The 21,908-nt window shown below is 39.3% G+C and overlaps 1 protein-coding gene across 1 annotated transcript; it reads right to left on the reverse strand.

The window, feature by feature from the left end:
• Positions 1 to 523: 523 nt before the first annotated feature.
• On the reverse strand, positions 524 to 21,562 carry BBS7 (Bardet-Biedl syndrome 7). The gene is made up of 19 exons (XM_086611710.1): positions 21,527 to 21,562; positions 21,066 to 21,131; positions 20,290 to 20,352; positions 19,274 to 19,449; positions 18,457 to 18,643; positions 17,708 to 17,780; positions 16,644 to 16,760; positions 15,275 to 15,405; positions 14,433 to 14,517; positions 12,661 to 12,763; positions 11,887 to 12,079; positions 10,308 to 10,382; positions 9,184 to 9,249; positions 6,533 to 6,672; positions 5,397 to 5,561; positions 4,221 to 4,330; positions 4,011 to 4,114; positions 1,647 to 1,770; positions 524 to 668 (listed from the first exon to the last, which is right to left on the reverse strand). The coding sequence occupies exons 1-19, from the start codon at positions 21,560 to 21,562 to the stop codon at positions 532 to 534; spliced, it is 2,151 nt and encodes a 716-aa protein (XP_086467836.1). The 3' UTR covers positions 524 to 531.
• Positions 21,563 to 21,908: the final 346 nt, after the last annotated feature.

The raw sequence follows: 21,908 nt of genomic DNA on the forward strand, positions 1-21,908 counted from the left end.
TAAAAGTCAGGGAGAAGGAAGGCGGAAGACGCCAAACCCGGGCGGTTTGGAAATGGAGAACAGAGGATGCAGGCGCGCGGAGGAAATTCCATGCCATCGACTCTTCAAACGAGAGTTAACGCGCAGCTTTAAAAGCGTCTCCGTCTCACAGCCAGAGGGTTCTCCCCCTTCCACGCAGCTGCTGCATCCGTTCTTACAACGGGAGAACAGACGCTGCCTGCAGGCTTTACCAGCACCGAAACGCTTTTGCAAAAAGCGTATTTGGTATTTACATCCCAGGTTTTTTAGTTCTGGAGAACACTGTGTACATAGAAACTCTGGGCGCATTTAACATACACAACATTTAATAGGAACGTAAGTTGACCACTGTATTCAGTGTGGTAATAAATACGAATAAAATCTAAGAGCTGACAGGACAACAAAGTAAAGTACAAGTGTTTTGCCTAAAAAGTGTTTTGGATTTGATATTGAACTCCCTTGATTTAAAAAATAATAATAATAATAATAAAAAATTACTCTGCTTGCTCCTTGTCAGGCTGCAGCCTCAAAAAAAGCAATTAGTCCATCTTGATCACAGCCATCCAGAATTTCCAGAAGAAGAGGAACTTTAGTTTTCACGTTGGTGCCTTTAAATTTAAATTTATCTATGAAGAGATCTGTGATCATACCTGCAAAGGTAAAATCCCAGGGTTTAGTATTTGCCTTGTTTTCATTAGGAGGTATCTACTTTTAACTCGTTACTACGTACCAACTGTTGTAGTTGATTCTGGGTTAGAGACAAGACTTTTTTTAAACATCACATTTTAATGATTTAAACAAACCCAAAACGCTGTTAGAATAGCCCAGATTCCAGCTTCATTCCAAAGTGAGTATTTCTGCCTTAGAATTACCCACACCAGAAACACTACAGAGGGAGGAACTCTCAGGATGGCTGAGGAGGACTCTGCTCATGCTGAACATACACGGGCTTCTTAAAGCTGGTGTGTGGCAGAGCCTCTCTGGGCTGAAAGTTGTACAGGGAACACCAGAGAAGGTTACAGAATTTCCTTTATTCATTTAGGTCACCTCCTAGGAGTCTCCATTCCCACCCCATGCACATTTTTCTGATGTTTTGTAACACTTAATCACTCATTTAACTTTGTATACATTCTTAAATGCCATCCTGAATTTGAAAACGACCCTTAATCACATCCTTAAAGGCAAGGATCATCCAAATATAAAAAGCTGTCTATCAAACAAAAAGTAGAAAAGTCACTTGCTGGTATTTTAATTCCCAGTGATAGGCTTGTGATGCCAAATCAATTCTAGAAGTTCTCAGGTGAAGAATTCTTGAGAACCTTCAGAGAGTTACTTGAAGTTTGTAGTAGCATGCAAGCCATTTTCAGTATGTAGCTAGGTTTTACTGCCTCACTTTTAACATCAGATTTTTATGATCAAAACCACTGCAAATACGCAGCCTCGGCTGTGTGACCAGACAGACATACAGACTTACACACCTGCTGCCGCCCTGAAGCTGAACACATGCACCCACTTACCGCACTACTTCAATCCTGCTAGCACTGTCTTCACGACTATTTCAGTCGTGTCCAGCGTGCTTTCTGTGCATTAAGTTGCATTTAAATAGAAAGTTGAATGGATCAACAAACCATAAAGTCTCTCGAGATGTGCAGGTTGTCTCTTGTATTCCTCAAGTAGCTGATCTGCCTCTTCCAAAATGCTGCGGTATTTTGGTAGCAGGAAGTCCACGTTTCCTTCATGAACTTGTAATTCCTCAAAGACATTTTAAATCATAAGAATTAACAGCAGTTAAGTATCAGTAAGAGCATAAAAGTAGGAAGAAATTAAGCTTGGGTCTGACAGGAGGAAGTACTTCAGAAACAAGACAATCCCTTTCTGAACTAGCAAGAGTTATTTTCCAAGTGCCTCTTTTTCTAGTCTTCTAATGCAATGCCAGATGTTACTTGTCACTTCACAGACTACCTTCTCAAAATGCTGCCTATTACAGCTCCCAGCTCCGAGTACTGCCAGAACAGGATCACCTCAGCTCAGCCCCTACAGAATCCAGCCTAACAAAGCCCCAAAGCTTTCACCACATCTTCGTTTCTAGGAACAGTAAATTCCTAGAAAGTGCAGCATATGCTAAAAATCTGAAGGTAAAAGTAAACTCTGAAAGTATCACTCGGTTCTTGAGAGCAAAAAGTTTTAAAGACCTTTTCTAAAATGCCCCAGTCTACTGTCAGACCAATTTAAGACCAATGGTCAATAGTACAGATCTTTTTGTCCCCACAGAAAGACTGTTCTTTGCTAGACCTAAGGTAGCGATGCTGTGCATGGTGAGTCGGCTGGGATAACAGCGTTCATCAATCGTCAGATCATTTTACTGCCTATGAATAAGTTATTATCCAAAAAACGAGTGACAAAAAAAAAAAAAGATTTGTCAAAGAAGATTTGCTGCCTAAAAAAAAGCCTAAAACAAGCAAGATTGTGCAATAATAATAATGTTGCAAACTTAACATGCATTAATTCTCTACTACTCTCTACCTCGCCAGTTTGCCGTATCAAGCCCAAGTAAAACACTTTTAGTGGAAATAAAGACACTCACTATTCTCACTGGTAGTCAGTTTTTCTACTAACTATAGAGTTCTGACGACCAGTATTTGATTCCCCCAAAGGACAACAGAGAATCAGTTGTCCATTTTCATCCCCACTGTCCTAGTTTTGGCTGCGACAGAGTTAGTTTTCTGTTTAGTAGGTAGAGAAACTCTGTGCTTTGGTTTTAGGATGGGATTTGTTATGAGAAGAATGCTGATAGCACACTCATGTTTATAGCTGGTGCTGAGGCATCAAGGACTTTTCAGCTTCCCGTGTTTTCCCAGCGTGTAGAAGCACAATAGCTTGGGGGGGAGCATAGCCAGGATAAAGGGTCCACAACTCCCATCTCCGGATTTGAGTTTAGTCTTAGGATTGAGACCCAAATTGGCTAATGGAATATTCCATATCATGTAAAGTCATGCCCAGCATATAGATGAGAGTTAGCTGGGAAGTTTTGGCTCACTGGTTCACTCCCTCTCTCAATCTGGATCTCTCTTCGGAGCTCTTGCTCTTCTGAGATTGTGGTTTCAGGATTTCTCTGTTTTGGGATCACTAGCCAGGAAGGGTCAGCATTGGTCAGTGGGTGGTGAGCAATTACACTGTGCATCACTTGCTTGTATATATTATTAACATATATTATTATACTTTTAATTATTATTTTTATTATAACTATTTTATTTCATTTCATTTTATTTTATTTCATTTCAATTATTAAATTGCTCTTATCTCAACCCATGAGTCTCCTCTTTTCCCCTCTGACTCTCTTCCCCATCCCCTGGGGCTGGGTGAGCAAGTGGCTGCATGGAGTTTAGTTGCAGGCTGGGTTAAACCATGACATCCCCCGCCCCTCCAAAAAAATACCAAGAGAGATGATAGCAAGTTTTTGATGTCAAAATCCTCCTTGTTGGAAAAAGTCCAAGAACTAAGAAGCTGTCTAACTGGTATCTCTCAAAGACTAACCATTGAGGAGGGTATTAAGCAAAAGATTAATTAAGCAGATAATTCAGAAATTATAACACACTGGGATGAAGTTCCAAAGCAAGGAAGTCGCATCTGGGCTGGATGATCATCTTCAGATCTAAACCACTTTTAAAGGTTAGGGGAAAGAGACAAAGAAGGAACTGGAAAATAACAACAGGCAAAAAGAGACCGTTAGATGACAAAGCTGACTGCTGCCTTCTGTCTGATTTAAGCATCCTCAACATCAGTCAGTAATCCTACAAGTTATTCACTAGTTATATAGTACAAATGGGAATTTTACTTGAAGAAGCCTGTCTCCTAGATAATTAAAATACTTGTCCTAGGAACAGAAACGGAACAGACACCAGTATGACACACATCTGACTTGAGCCGTACAGCTTGGTGTCTGATAACATAATCCCCCATAAAAATCCTTCCACAGGAGTTCAGATACTTACTCTCAAAGCATCTATCAAGTGAACCTTCTTGGCCAACAGCTGCTGATACTCTAATTTAGGGTGGATAAGCTTTAATGTGTGCCTCACAGATTCTTCATCTATGTCTAGCAGGGAGTAAAAAAAACGCAACAAGGAAATGAATAATATATATTCCATTTATGAGAACATAAAATGAAATCAAGGACAATAAAATAGAGAAGAAAGTTTTACCATATGATATGTTGAGATTAATCTTCCTTTTAGTAGCCTCTTTAGAAAGTACATCTTTTAGGATGGATATTGTAGAAATATTGTCAGACTTAAAACATCCTTCACCTTTTCTATAAAGGAAGAAAAACTTTAAATGAACAGACTTTGACACACATACATCCATTAGATTTGTCCCTATGTTAAAACAGAAGGTCTGTAAAAATGATTCTCCATATATTAGGCTGCTGTACACACACCTGTGCTACTCCCTCCTTCCCTATATCCAGTGTAATCTTGTAGAGAACAATTTCTTCCAGTAAATAAGACAAAGCAGTACGCACAAATCTCAGGTATACAAGAAGCAGTTGTCTTATCATTATGACGGCACTAAGGTCATACAAGTAAGATCTCCGACTGTATTCATTCCTTCTGAGTTTTATCACTGCAACACCTTGAAGCCAAACAGCAAGCTTCACCACCAGAAGGGAGAAAAAACACTCTGTCCGTCCCCTCCCAAACTACCACTCAACAACTTTCTACGTTATGAGTAGACAACATGTATGGTAGGCTTGGAGCAGGTTGGAATCTATATAATAACAACAATTAATTTTTCCCTACTTTATAATTCCATTTTCAGGTGGATATACATAATTTGCTGAAGGAAGATATAACTAATTAATTTGAGAAGAGAGTATTAAACATAGAAATAATATTTGCCTAATGTAAGTTGCAGAAAAAGATTTTCAGCTTAATGTTCATTCACATTTTTGTTTGCATGAGTACTAAATACCTTTTAAGTTATTTCTGCTCCTCAATACAAAGAGAAGGAAGTTAGAAAACAACAGGAATTACAAAACAATTTCACTATATTAGTTAGCTAGGTTCTTTACATTCTAAAAGCAAGCCACCATCCTAAAAACGTATCAAGCCCGTCCTCCCTGGCAATATTTGTTTTTGGATCAGCTTCAAGAAAAACACTACTCAAGCTACAGATTGCATCATTACTGGATAGTGCTCACTCCAGTAATGTTTGACAATCCTTTTTAACATTCCTGTTCTCTTTAATAGGAGTTTGATGCGGCCAAGGGTGGGGAGGTGAACAGTAGTACGTGCATCAAATGGTACTTGCAGACTGGTCAAGAACGAAAAGGACAAAAAGTCCCAGCATAATCCCATGATACTGTAACTGTATTTTACCTGTAAGTACTTTCAAGCTGTGTACCCAGGAAGGTGTTCTGAAAATAAAAGGTGATACTCTCTCCAGCGGGAGTCTTTTCAGGCACTTCAGGCAAGCAAAACACAACCCAGGAGTGAATTTCAGCAAAACTGAACTGGCCTTTGAGCGTCAGTGTATTCATGGGTCTATGACATTGTGAAATTAAAAAAAAAAGAATAGTTAACAGTTATGAAGGAGGGATGCTGTCAGTCCACTGGTTATACATATGAAAAAAGTTTAGTTCTATGTGGTTGTTTCCTTTTAATCAACACCCTGTAGAAAGTCAGGTATCTTGCTAAGTTGTTACATGTTCAGGATTACAGTTTCTTTTCTGTTTTTCAAGACAAAACGCTACCCGTGCATTGAAGTTTTATCTCACAGTAGGCATTGTCAGAACTAAGTAAGAAACTAGTTGGAAGGTTTTGACATATCCCGTTTCAAGCTGTTAAACCTGAAACCTGTGACAAAGGTAAATAACTGACAACACAGCAAGTATGACTAAGAGCCTGAACAGTCTCCCAGGCTGTAAACCACAGACAACAGCATTTACATCAAGAAATCATTTGCACGTTAAGAAAAAGCATTTGGTAACATTCCTTCAGCCCTTCCGTTTTGTTTTGAAGCAAGAAGTACCTTGGTGGCAATACAAGATATTATTTGAGAGTAGGGAAAAATCAAGTAGAAGTTGCATAAAATAGTAGGTTCCTCACAGAGAGATAAGGGGCAAAAAAGTCTTGGCTCAGTTTTGGAGCCAAATTAGCCATGGGAAAATCACATTAAAAGGGCGGAGGGGAGAGTGAGGCTGAAACTCAGAAGACTGCGGTTACTGACACTGGAGAGTTTCCTTTCTACCACACCCTCAGCTCTACTGACACATGTGGCTGCACTATAACCCAGGGCAGTAAAAATAATCTGAAAACAAGGGTAAAGAATGGCAAGGAAAGCAGGAATCCATTAAATGTGCATTTTCTGTCAGAAAACCCACAAAAATGGAACTATCGGCTCAAAATTTTACGTTGGGGATTAGGAATGATGTAAATTTATAGAGTAAACATTGTTTCAACTGGATTGTGTCCGTTTTTCAAGAGAAACAGGCATTAATTTTCATTGCAAATACCTGTCCTGGTCAATAGAATGAGTTCTCTGATGAAGCGAAAGTGGTTTAATTTGATACTGATGAACTTGGCAGGTTTTTGGTTGAATTCTTGGAGTTACATACGCTTGGAGTGTCCCGTACTGTCCTTCAATCGATCGAACCTGCAGAAATAAAAGCAGAACCCACAAAAAAAAGAAAAAACGGGAAAAGATTAAATTTGGAAAATCAGTGGGTATTCAAAATATGTTAAAGAAAGACTGTAGTCTTTTTGTAGATTTATTTAGCGTACTATATTTACTTGATAGTGTCACTATAAATAGAGATCAAGAGTGTTTTACAACGAGACAAAGTAGTGTTCAATGAAGTGCTGCTATACTAGATGAATGAAATATTAATAAAATATAATCCACTAACTTACTTTCTGATCAGTTAAAATAAAAAGTCTGTAACTTGCTTCTAATTCTTCAGTGGCCCCATTACTTTTTTTTTTTTTTGATTAAGGAAAAAATACATTCTGTAGCAGCTGGCAGCAAGAATAGATGAAAGAATTTAGAAGCGTAAGCTGAGTTTCAAAATATGCGTTCATCTCTTCACAACCACCAAAATTCTTCCTGAGCTATTTTTGGAAAAGTAAGAAGCCAGATTTAAGTTCAAGTCTCAAAATTCCCAACAGGATGTACAAACACATTCAAGACACAGTACGCCCTGTCCACATGTCTGAGGTTCTCAATCGCTTCCCAGCATCAACCAGCTCAAGGCATCCATCACTTTCCTGCTGAGACCAGTTACACAGACTGCAGTAAGTTGTCTGCCACTCACACAGAACTAACAAGAAACAGGAGTGTCCCACCTATAGCACCAACACAGCCATGAAAATAGGCAGAAGAGCTACTGAAAGAGTTGCATACAAACAAAAAAGGAGACTGGAGTTCAAGTACAGGTTTGCTTTATAACCTTGATTATGTCTCCCATTTCATAGGGTCTCAGAACTCAAAAAGCAGTGTTTTGCAGGAAGACATCCACTTCAATGTTTTTTAATAAAAAGAAATTAGCAAAGAGTTCTCTTTGGAAATAAAATCACCAAGACTTAAAAGTTGTATCGTCTGCATGTGCACAGATGAAACACAAAAAGAATGAACTCCAAGTGGCAGGTGTAAATCACTGGAGATCCCCAGTTGCGGAGAAGGGATTTGGAGAAGTACTGAGACGACTCAATATGAGTTAGCTGCAGGAAGTCTCGTTTATTGCGCAGTTCTTATTGCTTATATAGACAGTATTTGCCAATAATCCTGAGACCACACCTTTTCTACACCATTATTGGATGATACATACGCTTGTCATATTTAACAGCTTATTTCAAACAGGTACCCGCCTAGCGAAGCTCTGCTCTAAGCAAACACTACTCCCTTATCATACTGCATAGTTTTCTTATCCTTAACTTCAAGGGCATTCTGCACTTGAGGCCTAACTTTAGAGCTCCAGTCTCTATTTACACAGGATTTTCTTCGTGCAGTCTCTTCAAGGATCTGCACTCCGACACCCAGTGTATTGCAGCGAGGTGGCACTCGAACCTATGCAGACTGAATCCATCACATCAGTATCCAAAGGCAGGAGTGACAGTACAGTGTTTTGATGATGCACTGCATTAGGATGACACACAACAGTGAGTTTGTAAATATTTTTAGTGGGAGAGTCAAAAAACCCCCTCTTTTTGTGCATCATGAAGGCATTTAATTCATTTTTCTTGTGCTATTTACTCTTTACCTAGTATTTCCAATAGTAAAGGTGGCCAGGGTCATATCCCTAAATTAAAATATGAGAACTGAGACACAGGGAGATAAAGTGACCTGCTCAGAACCCATAAGCGCACTAATAGCTTTTCTTAAGAAGGAGAAATTATTTGGGAATATTATCTTATTTGGGAAATAAGAGTTTTAGTTCTGCACACTAGGTCCATTATTGCAACCTCACCAAAAAGCAGATAACCACTTCCAGCTTTCCCACATTTGATGCCTCTTATGCAGGCTTAAATTTCTAATGATAACCTTTTGACTGAGAGTTTTACATAAACAAATACATATCAGGTTAGGAGGCTGCAGTGTTAGACAACTACATAAAGAGAAAACCTAGAGCCTGTGTGCATGTTGAGGATTTTCCTAATCATGATTTCCTTCCTTATTTCTTCTGGCGGTAGCCTTTAGTATAATGACCATGGAACGAGCAGATTTGCTTCCTCTTCAAAATACAAATCCCGTCTATATTCCCTGGTTACTTCCTAGTGTAACTTCCTTCAAACGCTTCTGAGGACAAACAGTGCCAGAGCTTTCTCTCCCACACCTCTCTCCCACTTCGCGTTCCACACACTGTCTCCAGAATCAAGTAGTTTCACAATCTGTTATTTCTCCACTGCTTTCATCTTAGGGACACCCGAGAAGGACCCCACGCTCTCCTCTGAAGTAACACATTTTTAGAAGCCTCTGGAACCCCCCCAGGCAAATACAAAGGACCGCAAGCCCCAGATTAGAAGGCTCTCAGGGAAAAAAACTGCAGTAGAAATCGGACTGACCATTCACTCACACGAAGCAGTCAGTCCAGGCAGAGATCTCTCCATTCCTAAGCAGACATCTACATAACCATTAATTTATTATGGAAAATATTTTGGAGTATTTTACCTTAAGTTCAAGTCTTGTAGTATTTGCTTGGCATCGGTAAGTCGCAAGAAGAAAGTTGCTATTTGGCTGCAAACAGCAGAAGAACAGAAAAATAAGACAGAACAGGGCTGTAGATTCACAAAAGTTCTAATGGTCTGTTTTAACTTTAGACATGTGCAGTAAAGTTTTTGCTATTTATGTACAGCTCTTTTACAAAAGTTAAATACAAAAAAGTAATCGTTGATTCCCTTGAATACTCCAATTAATTTTAATGATGGTAGAATTAAAAAAAAATATCTGTACAAAGAGAAATCAACGGAAGCCTCTTATACTCTTTAATACCACCATAAAAATTACATAGATATCTACTTTTCATCTGAAGAATGCATGTCAGCCTGCCTCACTCATCTGCAATATTAGTCCAACATCCAAAAACTAAAGTTAAATCAGTAGGAAAACACATCATAAACAAGCTAAATCAATCATCATAAATGACAAGAAACTTCAAATAAAAAGCTGATTTCTGAAAGCTCCAGGGTAGACCAATGATGTGCAAATTTAGTTCTTAAAATACTCAGAGCACCGTTACAAGGAAACAGACTTCACAGAAGATTTTCATAATGATAAGGTGGTTTCTGAATTTTCCCCCTGGCCCTAAGCATCATTAGTAATTCTGTAAGTATTTAAGTTTGTAATTATTACATGAAAAATGCACTTAAACATATGACTCCCCACACAGCAGAATTTTCACGTTCTAAAGTGATTTTTGAGAGATGAACTAAATAAGAACCACGATGTTCTTCACTTAAATACTCTGAAGTAAATATGTGTGACACTGGCAAACCCAGAGAAGACAGCAGTACTGCACGTGTCTTTCACATTCCTGATCAGACAGGAAAAAAAGCAAGAGAGCCATTGTTCCTGGATCCTTTTGCTTAGCTTTGCCTTATGTCAGGACCTGCCACTAACTCCTAATTCTGCAGTATCTCTAATGAAGCCAAGCTCTCCAAAATTACCAAATCAGTAGTGTAACTCAATAGACTTAAAATTACAAATATATAAATCCAAACTCTATTTTTAATATACAGTATTAAGAGCTTTCATCACGCAATCTCTATAAATATAATCTCTTCTGTTTCACTTACCTCAGAATCACAGCTGCTGAAGCTAACAACAGCAGAATTTTTATCCACATCCAGCAAGTCTATTGGGACATCACTCTGCAGAACACATGAGGAAGGAAAAACAAAGAGTTTTAAGTTCCTGAGTAGCTTCTAATGCATTATCTTCTAACTGTCATCAATTATTTTACTAAGCAAGAGGCAATGATTGCTTCATCCAAGAGGAAAAAGCCTAACAGACAGGCAGTTTACTACTTAATCCTGCAGCAGGACGATGATCTTTCTCTTATTCTCTTATGAAGCCCCGAAGCCTGGTGTGGCTGGCTTACAACCACTTCAGTACAAGTTGTGTAACTATCTTTTCAGATAACAAATCTTTCAGACATGAAAATATACTTCATTCATATGCATGAATTATACTCATGACTGAAGTGCTTCCCTATTTTAATAAGAGGATTACAATATTCATTCAGGAAACCAAGGATCATATTACATAATAATTAGCGATCCTTTCATTTACAATAACGCTTCTGACACAGACCACTTCTTATCTAGACATGCTTTCACTGGAATGAAAATTAAATCTAACGTTGTTTTAAAAATCAGACTAAAGAATATTAAAATGATTAATTACTTGATTTGATACTGCTTTGTAACTTCACAGAAGTGTCAGGAAACATTGATAAATATGCAACATACTTCCTAAAAAATATTTTAAACCCAGTTTTATTATCTTCTCACAGCAGAGGAATACCAGATCCTGCTTTATACTTCTTTAAAGAAAAAGCCATAAATTCTAAATGCTACATTAAGTTCAGGGCTAGATTAAACAATTTCATTATTCCTCACTTAGCTATGGAAATAGCAGATACTGTAGAGCTGCATATTAGCTGTAACTTAGCATTGCTCTAATACCATCCTTAATAAAAATGAGATTTTTATTAAGAAGCAAAAAGTAAAATCCTACAGTAGTTATCTCCCATTTGTTATGGCAAATTCACCTCTCAAATTCTTCCTTGTCAAATTTTTCTCCCCATGCATATCCCAAAAGAAGGTAATTCAGTACCACTACTCTTTCTGACTACCAAAGATAACATTAATTTCAGCTGATGCAGTAGGAGGAAAAAGTAATTAAGGCTGCTCTACTTGACAGGAATATTTATCACCAATTCCACAAACATCAGATGCTGTTCCACACTGAAAGTTCACAGGTGGCCCACACCATTCTAAAATTAATTTCCCACTACAGAAGATACTTAACTGGTGAGTGAGAATCCACACGTCATTTAAGATATACTGAGTTAAATGCTGTTTAAGTAAGGAGAGACATACAAAAGCAAATACAAAAGTTATGTAGAAATCTGCTAGTACAGCAGGCATTTTGGTCTATTTTGGTAGTTCATGTTGCTCTGTTCAATAAAGGTTCAAGCTGTATTTGTTCCCTAACAAGTTTTTACAACAGTTACTTCAACACTGCAAGGCTATACACTTCAATTCCCTCTTACAACAATTCAGATATTATAACTCAGCTTTTTAAACCAGAAAGCCTCTGAATGTTTCATTCACATATCAAGAAAGCCAACAAGAACAAACCCACACTCACCTGTACCAGGACGTTATCTATAGCTGTCTGCACTTCCAAGATGAGGCTGTAGCTAGCGTCATCCTTATTTAATGTAAACTTATCATTCACACTAAATGCAGGTACTGAGGAAACAGCAGTACTGGACTGAGAAGACTGCTGGTATTTTTCACGTTCCTGAAGTACTTTCATCTGTAAGTGTTCCAATTCATTCCTAGAAAAGGGAAACCATACAGAACATCTTAAAAAAAAAACAAAAAAAAACCTATAAAAGCTACCCTAGAAATTAAGCAGATTAAGCTTGCAAGGCAATCATGTTTATCCTCTGTCCACAATTTTCCAACCAGAAGTGACTGGTGACTCCCCTTCCACATGCATAACAAAGATAAAATATAAACAATATCACACGAAAATTGAGATTCTACTGTACTTTGCCAAAAGAGATTTTGATGAGTCATAGGAAAGGACAACTTTTCTCCTTCAAGAGTACAATGCTTTTGAATTATATGCTAGTGACTACTCTCCTCCCGTAATTTAGAAGTTATAAGCAGCAGGGAAGAAGGGAATCTTATCTTGCTGATACTGAGGAAGAAAGCATTAAGATATCATCATGTGAAGGCAAGACAGAAAGAGACTGTGAAATAAGGCTGCTATGGTTTTCTATTTTGAAAAGGCTTGATTCTACCTCTAGATACATTAAGGATACAGAAAATCCAGCGAGACAGGAAGGAAAGATGACATTTCAGCTTTTAACATTTCAATTCCTCCATTTAAATTTCTTTCTAGTGCAATTACCTTAAGGATGAAATCTTGCTCTGCATTTCTTGACTTAATTTTAGTTCTTCTCCTGATCCACCTTCTCTATGGACAGGTTCTGTAGTCAGTCCTGTCAGCCAGCCTAAACCAATATATGAAGTTTATATTCCTTGTAAGCTATAAAGAAAAATCTACACTCAGCTTTTGTACGTGTGAAGCGATGTTTGCTCCAGATACTAGGTTGAGAGAATCAAGACTTCAATTCAATCCTTTCTTTGGAGGATTAATCTAGACACTGAGCATGATTTTTTTATGGCTTTCATTCTTAACTTAGAGATTGGAAAACATTATTTACTCTTTCTCATGAAGTATTTCAAGCAATAAATCCCTTTGTGGCAGTTTTTAACCAAAAAACCCACCTCTGTTTCTGACAAAACCTTGAATAATTGGCAGTACCGTAGTTGAAAACAAAAAGAAAAAGCTTTGCAATGTGTGTATGTTGCACCGTGTGCTCTGAGATTGAACGCTGCCAGTTGAAGAACAAAAAATAGTGTCTTTTTGTTTATTTAATTACATTTATTTATAAAAGCAAATACTAGTTGTTTATATCCTGAGACCTCAGCTATGATATGCAAACTTGAATGGGTGTTTACAGCTCTAGTTACCTCATCTAACGCATGCAAACAGTAAGACAGCACTACTATAAAACGCACCATAAAAGCTGACATGTCCACAATCTTTCACATTCCTTAGGTGTCTACTTCCATTAGCAAGAAAGCCCAAAGATGGAGCATGAACTTTACAAAATCCAGAGAAGCCCTACACTGTCCGACTTCAAACATAACCTGTCCTGCTCTAAGCATTACTATTCCTGATCTGCCAAAATCTCCCAAACTCAGTCTACTGCACACCCTACCAGAGTTCACCTTTGAAAACCCACAGGTGAACACGGGCTTGTGCTTTTTCTTTCTTCTGTGACTCACAGATCTTTATAACATTCCCACTAAAAGAAGCCACAAAGGACTTTGGCCGCAGTAGTGTTGCAGCCTATCATACCAAAACAATTCAAATGAGGTGAGGCATAAGAGTCTTTCAATCATCCAAAGACTATTTGCAAGAGGTACTTGGACACCACTACTTCTCAATAACTGACTGAGAATTGGACCTTGCCAAAATACATGACTTTGAATGACAGAGGTTTCAGTAGGCTGATTTTTTAGCACTGAACATAACCAAAGATTCGGAATTAGCAGTATTTATGTCCCAGCAGTTAACACTTGCAGCATGTTTATTACGGCGCCTGTGACAGTCACACCAATAGCTCCAGTTCCTGCTGAGATGCCTCACATGGGGAAGCTTTATTTTCTGCTAAAAGCAAAATCAACCTCATTTAAAGCCCGGTGAAGCTGAAAAGGGAATTATGTAAAAGACAGGAAAACAAAAGAGATATGCATGTCTATAAATACTTTTAATACAAAAAAAAACTCATAAATAATTCCTTTGGACACAATGCATTCATTATTATGTCACAGTTAGGCAGCAGTCTGCACCAGAGAATAACCGGCCGCTGTGTTACACGGCAGAACACACTAGGAATATCTTAAAACACAAAAACATAGTTTAAGCCTAGAAAACATGTTTTTGACGTGTAAATATCAAGTCAGAAGAGATCTTTTCAACAAAACATTATCCCGGTTCCAATCAGAACAAAAGTTTTAAGAGATGTGAGCTGCACTAACAACACAGCCTGCTTCATTTTTATCACATCGTTATATGTGAGGTTTATTGAGTAAATGATGTATGAAGCTTACCTGAATATGTGGATGCTAAAACTTCATCATACCCATCTTTTCCTACACAGCCACCCTGGATTGATGCGATGCTCTCTGATAAAGCCTTCAAATAAATACATTCAAGCAGAGGGAAAATATCACTGCACTCATTTTAGAAGTTTGAGGGGTTTGTGGGGGTTAAGGGTTGCGTTCCTCCTTTTACCCGCATCCCAAAACACCTCCATAGACGCGCAATATCTAGACCTACACCAGAGTAAGCTAGCTGATGACCATCACAGCTAAATCAGGATGGTTTAACAACTGCATTCCGATTTTACTTTGCATAACAAAGACATTAAAAAGCGACTTAAAGCAAAACACTGATGGACAGGTTTTTTTTCCAGCAGGAATTAGCAATCTGACTGAAGGCTGAAATAATCACTATGGATCAAATCTACTATTTTAAACAATTCGTAACCAAAGTAATTATGCTCAGCAAAGTTGCAACAGCCTACATTTATTATCTTATATGTAAAATACAGACTGTACACACATGGCGTTGTTTTCTTCACTGAGAGAAGCACTGTATCAGGTTTCACCCTGGAGAGACTTCAGTCATCAATAAAGCCAGAACTTTAACTCACCCTCTACACTATTTTGATTTTTGCTCAAATCAGGGCTGTTTCACTTTCTGGTTCTTAAATATTAGGAGACTGCTTTGAAGTTCATATTGTCAACATTTCAGAGCTCATCAAATTAAAAACAAAGCACACATTGTAGTAGTAATGACCTTGTAAATACTTTTAAGTTTTGAAATACAGGGGTTTTTTTAAAAAAACTCATTCTTCCAGCAAAAGAGAGTATTCTGAATGTGGGCTTACATAATCATATCGAAGGGCAGGATCATCTGCACTCTCAAAGCTATAGATTTCTAGCATTCCATCATCTCGCCCAACGAGTAATTCTTTAACGCCGTCTCCCAGAATGTCAAAACTATCAATACATAAGATACCTGATGAAAAAGAAAACAAAACCCTTTACTTCACCTTTATTCATTTATGACACAATAATACACAAGCCACATCCAGTTACATAGAAAGATATTTTTGGTTGGCTTGCTATTTCGGGATGACTCCACTAGAGGGTCTGGAGTCTCTCAGCTGTGCCTGAGGTTCAAGACTGTACAGTGGGTTTTACAGCAGCCAATTCCAAATCAAAACCTCTACAGCTCCATGGTGAAAAGCACTGAACAGAGACCCCCTTTTGATGTTCAAATAGCTTACTTTTGAGGGATTTAACTCTCCCTTGTCAAACATTTTCCCAGATGAACTATCTGTCTGTCCATACTACTATGACTTTGCTGGCTGAAGAACACAGCATTCTTTGTTTCCTATGGTTGACTTCAAGCTATTAGTAAATGGATGACTAGGAATTCTGGCTAAGGTGACAGAAAGAGGGTTCCGACTTCTGCCAGACCTGGACTAGGTACTGCTACTTGACACGAGTGGACAAATCCACTACTGGTGCCTGTGGAACCGGCCTATGACAATTAATCATGTTTGGACAGGAAAGAGTTAGGATCTGCAAGAAGGAAAAAGCACTGAGAGAGTCTGTACAAGAATTAGTATGAAAAACGAGATGGAATTTAACTTTTATAACTTGTTCATATTTCATATGAAAAGTAAGTAAATAATTTCGTGATAGCTTTTATGAAAAATAATGAAATAAAAGAGTGTGTGTGTAAGTATGTGTATATATATACATTTTCTATTCTTGGTCTTCTCCTTTACAAAGCAGTATGGGCTAATAGATGCTGCAGAAGCAGCATATCAAGGCCTGAGGGGATGGGAGGTCTGACCTGGCCAGAGGCCAGTCCAACCAAATTTGGAGCTGGGGGAAGCTTTTCACAGCTACTTACAGAGGCCATTTCCACAGCCCTCCCATGCTACCAAAACCCCATCATGTAAACCCAGCAAATTTACAAATGCCACTTTAAAAATACTGTAAAAACAAAAGTATGGTAAAGTACTGGAAATAATATGAACAGAAAATCCAAAGCAAGACAAATTGATCAGTTTTATTTGTAAGAAAATCAGAAGAATGAAAGAGCACTTACTCATCTTAATACCTCATACTGGCATAATTACAATATGCCTCCAAAGTATCTATGAAAGATTTTCTGATTATTATACTTGTAATAAAGCCTCAGATATGGTGGAAAACTAAAGAGCAAGAGATTGAGACACATACCTCCTCTCTTTTTTTCATTTCCAATTTCCCATTTAGGTATTGGCTTGGAACCAGTAATCTGGATCAGACCTAGTTTACCATCAGAAGTTCCATACAGAATTTCTTCTCCAGAATCACCTAAACACATAAACTGAACTTAGAATTGATAAAATCAAGTACACCAATTTAAAAGATTTGAAAGTATTGTGTAGTTACACTCTACAGTCTGAGGGAAAAATAAAATACTAACAGTAGTGTTGTGTAACAGAACTGTCAGGCTTTATAAACATAAATATATGAAAACTGCACCTGTTCTGTTAAGTTCTTCATGGCTACCAGACTTCTGTGTATGAATGCCCCCCTGGCACTGGAGTTCTGCCTAAAACCCATTCATAATCCCATACCTGAAATTTCAACAAAACCAGGCTATTAAATTGCCTTTACAGAAGAGAAACTAAAATAATCCTTCAGAATCCACATCCAATAGTGAATGTTGTGCCAAGATTTAAGCAAGTAAGTACTACTTTTCCAAACCAGCTATGAACATTGTCGTCACACAATCTACCTGAAACTAAATTAAGCACCAGATTAACACACTATAGGGATTTCTTTTAGGCTACAACAGATTAGCAAAAAGGATGATCAAACTATTTTAAGCTTGATCCTTCCACAGTCCTCGTTTATGTGAGCTCTACTTAACATTCTCATCCATCCATGGACAGATGCAACTAGTGATTCTGGTTATGGAAATATACAAGTAAGAGAAAACCAAATCCAGAACCTTGACAAGGTCCCCAAAAGTCTAGTTAGTATTTACACAATGAGACCACCTTACATCTCACTGCTATCATAAGATGCTCGCAATTAAATGTGAGTATCATTTAGAACTGTCTAAAACAGTCATAAGCGTGTGTATATATCTATTTTTATATAAGAAATGACTTCACATAATTAGTTTTCTGTCGCATTTTTAACACCAGCTTAAAAATCAAGGCAAAATGTAATTAAAAACGCAAGCAATAAAAATCTTAAAAACATAGCAAAATAACATTATTTAGTCATGTGTATATTCAAAATCTTGTTACCTCCATTTCCATTGTTTAGAGAAAGAACAGTAGGTGGTCCAGGCACTTCTACTTCATACAGTAAATCAGATCCCTAAAACCAAAAAGAACTACCTTAAATGAGTTTTTTAAAAAAACAACAAAAAAAACAACCAAACAAAACCACACCAACAAAACCAAAAAAAAACCCACCACAAAACACTAACCACAAAACAAAACAGAACCTCATAAGCATAAGAACAAAGTTATTATGGATGATAATAATAATGGATATGCTTCACTCATACAAACTCCCAATACCTATGGAAGAACCATTTCTAAGCCAAAACAGGGTAAAATTTATATAAATAAAACACAGGACTCTTAAAATGTGTTATTAAAAATAATCTGCAAATCTGTCTGGCAAATAATTTTGTTAAACCACTTAATATCACTCAGACTTGTTGCAATAGCAATTTGGGAGAGCAACAATTTCCAAACTGATGAAGACTTGGACATTTAACTCCCTTATCTGAGCACTTTTAATTAGAAAGGACTAATTTGTTACCTACTTCCACATATGAATTCCAAAGCCTAGTTACAGTGATTTTATTCGTTCTCATTTTGCAAGTTTATAATAATGCACCAGCATTCTAGACAGCAACACCACCAAGTAAGATACAATATGCTTTTATCCTTGTGACATCTAAGCCACGCTGATAGGTCAATTCCCTTAACAATTAGTCTAATTCTATGGCATCAATACATAAAACATAAACAAGCATTTTAACCTGTAAAATTCTGAGGACTCTATCCTGACACGCAAGTACCGGTGTAATGCCGTTCACTTTATCTACAGGAAGGCAGAGAACATCATTGATTTTATCTCCTGACAGGTAGTAGTGCTGGTCTTTGCAGTCGCAGTAATGGTTATAGATATAGCTTGCACAAAGAAAGAGATCTGCTCCTGAAATGTGCCTGAGAAAAAGAAAACACTTCCTGTAGCACTTTCTCAGTGTAGTTGCAGTAACAGCCCTTCAGCCCTACTATACGCACGCGCTACCCCTTGTGGATTTGAGGCACTAGTGGGCCCTGCAAGCTGCTCCAGCTATTAAAAAAAGTTTCTTACGAGTGCTAAAACCATATGACTTCTATAGCTCTCAAATTTCACATTTTTTCTTCACATAAAATCTTAAGAATGCCTTACAGAAACTTCGTTAATATATTTTGATGACATGAACTCTTCTCAAGCCGGTTTACATATAGCAGCATCTTACAACACGATCCAAGAAGAAAACAGAAAAAGATTTGTTCCTATTCTGCTACAAGAAGGGTACATGGACATGATACGCTACGGCAATGACTCCAGCTCGGCTCACCTGCATTTGCACTGAGGTGAGTCCCTTCAGACCCCTCCCAAGCCCCCGTACACTCTCTAAACTTCACCATGATTTTCTAAGTGCCTTCCTACATGTCATGGCACAAGCTAAAGCTGGACTGGCACTTAGTGTTACCTACAAGCACACAATACAGTAAAAAAATATTTCATTAAATCATATACTAACAATCTGCTACAGCTATGAAAAAAATGCAAAATATCATACATACATAGCTTTGATGCTTTCGGTGAGGTTAGTTTCAAATGAAAGAAATTGCTTCCCTCTTTTTGTGAAACCTCTCACTTCTGATCCTGTAGCCACAAAGATTTTCTCTTGTGGTGTATTAAGAGCTCCTCCCAACTCCAATCTCGCAATTTTTTGGCCTGGCAGTGTCTTGAACACGGGCTGTAAATAGAAAAGCAAATTACATCATCACAATATCATATTTATGGTATTTTTTTAACATAAAGGCCAATAAATTTGCTCTACAATTTCTGACAAAACTAAGGATACTATGGATTATATGCAGACAAAAATAATCTGGACATTTCTCTTCAGAATCATAAAGCAATCAAGAGTTTTATAAGTCAATGGATATAAAAAGCTGCAATACATAATAAATCAATACTTCATTATTTTAGTGTTATTCATCCATAGGAAAATTCCAACAGAAGTTTTTTTGTTGTTGTTGTTGATTTGGTTTTTTTTCTGTTTTCTTTTTAAAAGAACAATACACACACTCATACACACTCACTCCCTCTCACATGCTGCATTTTTATCCCAGAAGACTTAAGTAGATTTCTTTGTATTGCTGGCTATGAACTTCCTCGAGGGGAAAATAAAATAAAGTAATAAATTTTTATTAAGCTGGGCCTAAGTCTAGGCTCATAAAGCAATCAGTTTGTCAAAACCTCCTAAAGACACTGACTTAGTGAATCAGGGCAGGCTTTTCTCCAGTCACAGTAACTGAGTACATGTAAAGGCTTAAGCCCAACAGACCTGCAGAGCAGCAGGTGTTAAACCGACCTCTGTGACGATACACACTCATGTCTGACTCTGCAACTGCGGAGGACAATGTGCTGTCCAGGCATGAAACCAGCATGACCTCATCATGGCTAGGTATCTGTCCACATCTCTACCCGACGCCTTCCACAGATATCTTATTTCCCATATCAATAAAAACAGACTTCCAAAGTTCATTAGGAAGAGTGAAGATAAAATTGTAAATGGAGCATTTCCACTTACCACAGCTTCCCCTTTTTTTATGCCAAAACACGTAATGACTCCATCCTGATCTCCAACAACCACCTTCAAAAGTATAATACATTGGGGTTTTTATTACATGGATAAATATTTTTTAATTAATGCTTTTCCTACATTAATCATATTTTCTTGTATTTAAGTACTTTAAACTCTACAGTACTTAATTTAATAGCTATATGTAGAAAAGCTAGATAAACTGTTATAGACAGGACACTAAAGCCTAAGAACATCATTTAAGTGACAGCATTTACAATCCTTTTTCTGCTTCTAGTTCTCAACGCCAGCGTCCATCAGGTGGAACACTCCAGAAAGGCGTATTTGAGAATAGCTATATTTTCATATTAAGAATTGATTATTGAAACAAAAAATGCAATGTTATTTCTATTTAGTTTTCCTAACTAAGTTTCCTTAGCTTGAACTCACATTAAGGAAAATTAAAAAAAGAAACATTTCGTCTATATGAAGTGCTAGCAAAACAGAAATCGAGAAACATGCAAGACCTTCCCTGCAGTTTCAGCAATGCCTTCATTTTTGACGACTCCTTATCGGTTCTGCAAGTTTTCCAGAGACAAATTCAGACCTTTTTCCTTATTTTTTCAAAAGTTTTCCAGAAAGTTCCTAGAGTTTGTTTCCAAAATTTTTCCCCATGACGTACTAACTAAAGAAACTCGAAAGATGATCGATAATATTATCACGGTACGCTCCACCGCCGGCAAAAGGGGCAGCAGAACCAGCTCCGCCTCGCCGACAGCCGCTACCTTCTGCGTCGCCTTCCGCCCCGAGGCGGGAAGGAGCCTCATCGTCTTCTGCGCCGTCACTCCCACCTGTTGGAGACACGCTCTTTAATCCAGCCCGGCGCTCGGGAGCGGTGCGGGCCGGGAGCCGGGCCGAGGCGCGGTGCTGCGCGGCCGCCGCTGCGCTCAGGGACGGCCCGGCCCGGCCCGCCCCGCTGAGGTGGCTCCGGAGCCGTGCGGCCTGCCCGGCCCCGGCTGCGGCCCCACTGGGAGGCGCTTCCCGACCCGGCCCCGCCGCCGGGAGCACCAGGACCCTCCTTCGGGCTCTCACCGGCCCAGCACCCTCTCGCGGGGCTGCCAGATCGCTCCTCCTCACCGGCCAGGCAGCCGCCTCGCCCCGCGGCCTCGGCCGCCCCCGCTCGCCGCCGGTCCGGCCCGCTCCCCGGGGCAGCGGCACGGCGGTGCCGCCCACAGCCCGGGCGCACCTGCAGGTAGTCCACGCGGGCCAGGCTCAGCTCCATCGCGCCGGCGGGGAGCGGCTCCCGCCCGCGGCGGCGGCCCCAGCGTTCCCGCAGCTCCCGTTACCGCAGCAACCTCGGCCGGCGGCCCGCAGCGCCCCGAGCCGGCTCCCCATTGGCTAGGCCTCACGGCGAGGGGGCGGCGCCGCGGGAAGCGGCGCGCTGCGATTGGACAGCGTGCTGCAGCGGGCGGGCTCCGGGCCGGCGGCGGGCGGCCCGTGCCCGCGGAAGCGGGGAGCGCCCCGGAGAGGCGGCGGCGCCGGGCCGGGCGTGCGGCGAGTGCCACGGCCCGGCCCGGCAGGCGGGAAGGGGCCGGTGGGGCAGAGCTCTGCCCGAAGGCGGCAGCGGG

Source organism: Tauraco erythrolophus, chromosome 5, assembly GCF_009769465.1.
Source record: "Tauraco erythrolophus isolate bTauEry1 chromosome 5, bTauEry1.pri, whole genome shotgun sequence".
NCBI classification, from domain to species: Eukaryota; Metazoa; Chordata; class Aves; order Musophagiformes; family Musophagidae; genus Tauraco; species Tauraco erythrolophus.